General features: G+C 36.0%; 1 protein-coding gene across 1 annotated transcript in view; it reads right to left on the bottom strand.

Annotated features, from left to right (window-relative positions):
• The window catches only part of LOC106873084 (myosin-IIIa), an 88,205-nt gene that overhangs the window by 76,847 nt on the left and 5,360 nt on the right, over positions 1–5,998 (bottom strand). Inside the window, exons 2-4 of the mRNA XM_052975288.1 lie at positions 2,031–2,234; positions 1,200–1,372; positions 762–866 (exon numbers count right to left, since the gene is read on the bottom strand). Of these exons, the coding sequence (XP_052831248.1) occupies positions 762–866; positions 1,200–1,372; positions 2,031–2,234 (482 nt within the window). The remainder of the gene's footprint in view (positions 1–761; positions 867–1,199; positions 1,373–2,030; positions 2,235–5,998) is intronic.

Here is a 5,998-nt window from a genome sequence, read left to right on the forward strand (position 1 = left end):
TATATAAAGTTATAATGAAAGCTCTATCCATTTTGTTTTTAAAGTAAATATCAAGTTAGATTTTAAAGGTGTTTAACTTCTCAATTCTATTTGAAATACAACAAAAACATTAATATATCATTTTCTTCCATTTTCTTAGAAGATTTTATCAATTTGATCATAATTGAAGTTGTTCACTTCGTGTTCACTTCAAGCAAAGAATATATTCATCATTTTATTCTTTATAAATTAAAAAAAGTAACAGAACAAGTACACACAAGTAATCACAAGTTTAAATGGTGTATAGTAGACATACGTATGTATGTATGTACATGCATGTCTGTGTGTGTGTGTGTGTGAGTGTTTCTTTGTGATGGACAGCAGAAAAGCCACCCATCCCCTTTCTACTTAAAGCTACATGTTCCTCACACCCACCTTTCACTGTGTGTGTGTGTGTGTTGTATCTATGTATTTATGAAAATATGTATGCAGCACTGCGTGTATATGACAGCTTGATTAACAATATCATCCCATTCTTACTACTGTTTTTGCCTTCACTGATATAAGTCTCTGATACTACCTCAGACTTATACTTTTTGCACTCTTCTCATTTTATCATATAATTTGCCCAAACACCCTGGAGGGCACATTATAGATTTTTATTGAAATTCAATTGGGGCTATTATTGAACTGGATGTTAGTATCACAAGTATGCAAAGTTTCATGAATATTGGTTTGATAAGTGAAAGAGTGAGTGGGAGAATGTCTGCATGTTTGCCTACCTTCAGTGTTTCCTTCAAGATGAAAGCAATCAGGACTTCATCCAGCCGATTCTTACGCGTTACCAAGTCTTTCGAAAGATCCGTTACAGATCCATTCTGACACAACTGGAAAAGAGGAAAATAAACAAATGATTCATCTTTCAGATGTGGAACAATGAATGAATGAATCTCTACATCAAAGGTCCTCAACCAATTTTTCTTTTTTTGACCTGTCGACCCCTTTGATTTCTATTATACTCAGGTGGACCCTTATAGTCATTCGGTGTTTAAAAAAATCCTATTGTATTTTCATAATGGAGAAGAGGAGAGAGAAGAGGAGAAAGAGGAGGAGGAAGAGGAGAGGAGGGAGGGAGGGAGAAAATGACGGTAACAAAGACACAAAGAAAGGCTAAGAAATTCAAAGAAGGAGATGGAAGGAAATCAAAAGCCATCACTCACCTCCATGACAATCCATAACTGGTCATCCAGTTTGTTTTCTTTCTTCAGGTACAATCCATAGAATTGTGGGAAATTAGGGTTATTACTCACAGCCTTTAGAATCTGATATTCCTGCTCGATCTCTTCAACAGTCTCGTGGATGTTCTCCAATATTTTGGCAGCAGCCTTTTGGCCTGCAACAATATCAAAGACAGATGGAGTAATGCCTGTCTGAACCTGATGCCAGTTGGTTGCTGGTTTCAAGCCCAGTAATTTTGAGGGAGGGGGGGACAGGTCAGTTACATCAACCCCAGTATTTGATTTGTCCTATGTTTTATCAACCCCAAACGGATGAAAAGTAAAGTTGACTTCAGCAAGATTTGAACTCAGAACATAAAGAGCTGGAAAAAATGCCGCTAAGCATTTTAGTCCAATGCACTAACGATTCCGCCAGCTCACCATCTGTTTTCTTGTTAATTACCGATGTCTAATTATATAAACATCAAAAAATATATGTATGGCAAGCATGGCATGGCAGTGCTCAAGCATGGCCTGAACAAAGACAAAGGGTTAAATTTAGTAAAAGAGTGATGATGATGATGATGATGATGATAATGATGATGATGATGATAATGATGATGACAAGAATGACAATGGTGATCATGACAATTAAAATGATGGTAGTGGTGGTGGTGGTGGTGATAATGGTGGTGGTGGTGATAATGGTGGTGGTGGTGATAATGATGATGATGGTGGTGGTGGTGAGTGGTGATGGTGTTGATGACAGTGAAGGATGACAATCCTACTGATGACAACGATGATGATGGTGATGATAAATAGGGATCATCTCACCTGTTTGTTTGTTTCTCACAGCGTACACCTCTCCATAGGTGCCTTCTCCAACCAGTTCCTGCAGCTCCCATATTTCCGTGGGATCTTTAAGCTGGTCGAAATTAACTATCTTGCTGTACTTGGAATACATTTTTAACATATCTGCCCTTTGAACATCACGTTTAGGACTTCCCAATGGGGCACGGCGCTTGGAGCTGACTCCCGCTGAAAATGGAAAAAATTTGGAAACAAATATAAATATTGATGATTCAAAACGAATTGTGAAACAGATGTAGGAAAATATAAAACAAATGCATCAGATTTGAAGACAGAAGTAAATATTAGTGATTGAAAATAGATTATGAAACAGATGTGAGGAAAAACCAACAGATGCAGAAAATGTAAAATGGATGGACAGATGTAAAACATATGTGAAATAGATGCTCTTCTTTTTTATATTCTTTTTGTCTCAAACAAGGATTAAGGTCTCTGTAGCATTAAGAGACTTCAAAAACTAAATGAAATGAAGTAAAATATTAACCTTTAACAGAAGTGAAAATTGAGTTTGTCATCAAAGCCTAAGATTAAGTGAATGAGTTACACTCAAAGATGTGAGTAGTCGGAGCTGAGTCTCAAAGACAACTGAGCTGGTTAGAGTCATACATAACACCAAATCCAGACTCAACCAATGGACTAAACACTCAGTATTCATTCATAGAAGCCAACACACACACACACACACACACACACGCACATGCACACAGAAACACAAGTACACAGACAGGTACAAACACACACACACACAGAGGCTCGCTCAAGCACACACACACACACAGAACAGCACAAACGCACACACATGCACACAGAAACACAAGTACACAGGTACAAACACACACACACAGAGGCTCTCACACAAGCACACGCACACACAGACAGGTATACATGCACACACATATAGGTATACATATATATATACACACACACACAAAGACATGAACACATACAGAGAGACACAAACACACACACACAAACATACACATGCATGCACACAAACACACACACACAAGTAGATACACAGATACAATCAAGAATGAGCTTTATTGTTATTTTCTTTTCTTACACTTTTAGATTTCCATAGATTATTCTCCAGCATTTATATATATCTTATAGATAACCCCGTTTATAAACTCTACACACCTCCAGATGCTCAAACAGAATAAAAAAACAAAAATAGTAATAATAATAACCCAGAAAATTTCACCAAAAGTCATCGAACTGGAGAAAAAAATCAATAGGATCGGCAGATTCAGGTTGAAACATGAGAATAAATGCGAAATTAAATATCTTCACAACCCCAAATTTTTTTCTATATTTAATATTTGCTGCACACCTTTTGTGCAGCAGACTTTCTATGGAAGCCACAAAGTGCTGAGATTTCTTTATCATCAAAAATGATGAGAAAGTTATATAAATGTGGGTTCTATTAAATTTTCCTTATTTTTCCTTTATTTGTTATTTCGTGATATTGAAGAATGGGTTAGGCAGGAAGAGATTGTATTTTATATCAGTTTCAAACATGTTATCACAATGGGTTTGATAGTTTTGCAAATGAATATGTGTATTTATATACACACACACACACACACACACACACACACACACACATATATATATACGGCCTTGAAGGGTTTTAGTCATATACATCAACCCCAGTATTTCTTTAAGCTTGGTACTTAGTCTATCAATCTCTTTTGTTGAACTGCTAAGTTAGAGGTACATAAACAAACCAACACTAGTTGTCAAGAGAAATCAAACATGGGCACAAAGACATGCATATGCACACACACACACACACACACACGCGCACAATAGGCTTTCACACAGTTTCCATCAACCAAATTCACTCACAAGGCATTGGTTGGCCCAGGGCTATAGTAGAAGACTCTTGCTCAAGATGCTGCACAGTGGGACTGAATCTGGAAGCACCAGGTTATAAAGCAAGCTTCCAAACCACCCAGCCACCATGCCTGCACCTATAAGGAACTCATAGGTGCAGGCATGATTTTGATTATAAAAGAAATACGAGGTATTTTATGAAAACAACATCAACAAAAAAAAAAAAAACAGCATACATATTCATAAATAACAACTTGAGAATGAGAAATTAAATATGAGTCTACCAACAGAAATTGAACTCAACACCACTTGCTTACTGGTTAAACATGCTAACCAAAGACTATTGACTTACTTGTATCAAACTCCACCAGTCTTAAAATAACTCTGTCTCCCAGCATTCTTTGTCCCATTCTGGTGCTAACTATGGTCAATTGTCCATTTAAATTAAAGCCAGTATATACATCATCATCATCATCATCATCATCATCATTAGTATGATCGTTGTCATCGTTTTAACATTCCCATGTCAGCAAGATTTGGTGGACCTCCCAGAATGCAAATCAATTATCATTTGTTTCATCAACTGTTCTCTCGAGTCCAGGGTTCTGATATCAAACCTCATTACTTCTTCCTATCCTTTCCATGGTCTTTAATGTAATGTTTATATGCTGCATATGGACACGGTATATATAATGTATATAAAATGTGTGCATGCGAGGAACTTGGTCATAAAAGGTGTATACAATGTATTGAGCTATAAAATAAATATATATATATATATATATATGAAGTACCTATAGCTAATTGCTTATAAAGTGTGTGTGTGTGTGTGTGTGTGTGTGTGTGTATATGAATTTTATCCACCGATGCTATGTTGAGCACTCACTCTCATGGTTCGACATTTATGTGTATGTGTATATATATGAAATGGACAAAAGTTATAAAGTAAATGTGTGTATAATCTATAAAAGAATATTGATGATCAACACTTTGGAGTTTCAGTGAATGAATGTGGAGCTTATAACCAAAGAATTGGGGTCCAGCAATGAAATATAGGGATTAGTAATCAAAATGTTAGATGCACTCAACCAGAGGTTCATCTGTCCTTAGTTAGAAGCATGAGGCAAAAAGTATGAGGTTGGGGTGGTGGGAGTGTAGCTCTCATTAGAATTGAACCCACAATAAAATTTCATTTTCTTTTTAAAAACTCCAAATAAGGATACTGTAAGGATATAAGGTAGATTGCTTTGCAGTTTAAGTAGCAATCTTGTCATCTGGCAAGAAATTTTTTTGTTAATGTAATCATCATCATCATCATCATCACTGTTTAACGTCCTCCTTCTATGCTGGCATTGGTTGGACAGTTTCACAGGAGTTGGCACTAGACTTCTTTGCCTGTTATATATATATATGGTTTGTAGATATTTGACTTCTATTTTTAGTGTATAGGTGATGGTATTCCAGAGCCCTTATTTATAATTTTATTTTATAATATATACTTTAAAAAAAAAAAATATATATATATATATATATACACACACACACACAGAGTTACACCATCAATTTTCCAGAAGCTTTGGTTCCAAAGCCTTTTGGGATAACTGATTTTTCTGAACCAGAAGTGGCCAATTTGGTCAACACACTTTAGATTAAACAAATATTAAATTTACTTCGATAATTAAATGAAATACAGGTATTTCTACATTAGTGTAAATTATTGCCAATCATAACTGGCACTCGAGCAGTCATGATGACAAAGGTTCCAGTTGATCTGATCAATGGAACAGCTTGCTTGTAAAAATAATGTGCAAATTGCTGAGCACTGCACAGACATGCAGACCCTTAACATTGTTCTCACAAGGATTCTGCGTGACACAGAGTGTGACAAGGCTGGCCCTTTAAAATACAGTTTTTGATTATAAGAGACTCCAGATCATCAGTGTCCAGAAAATTGGTGTGTGTGTGTGTGTGTGTGTGTGTGTGTGTGTGTGTGTTTTTGTTGTTCTTTGAAAAACTATCAGAAATGTATATATGTATGTGTTATGAACAGGATGGTTTCAAGACAGCCTTTTTTTTTCCTTGTATAGAAACAC

The sequence above is a fragment of the Octopus bimaculoides genome, chromosome 21 (genome assembly GCF_001194135.2).
Source record: "Octopus bimaculoides isolate UCB-OBI-ISO-001 chromosome 21, ASM119413v2, whole genome shotgun sequence".
NCBI classification, from domain to species: domain Eukaryota; kingdom Metazoa; phylum Mollusca; class Cephalopoda; order Octopoda; family Octopodidae; genus Octopus; species Octopus bimaculoides.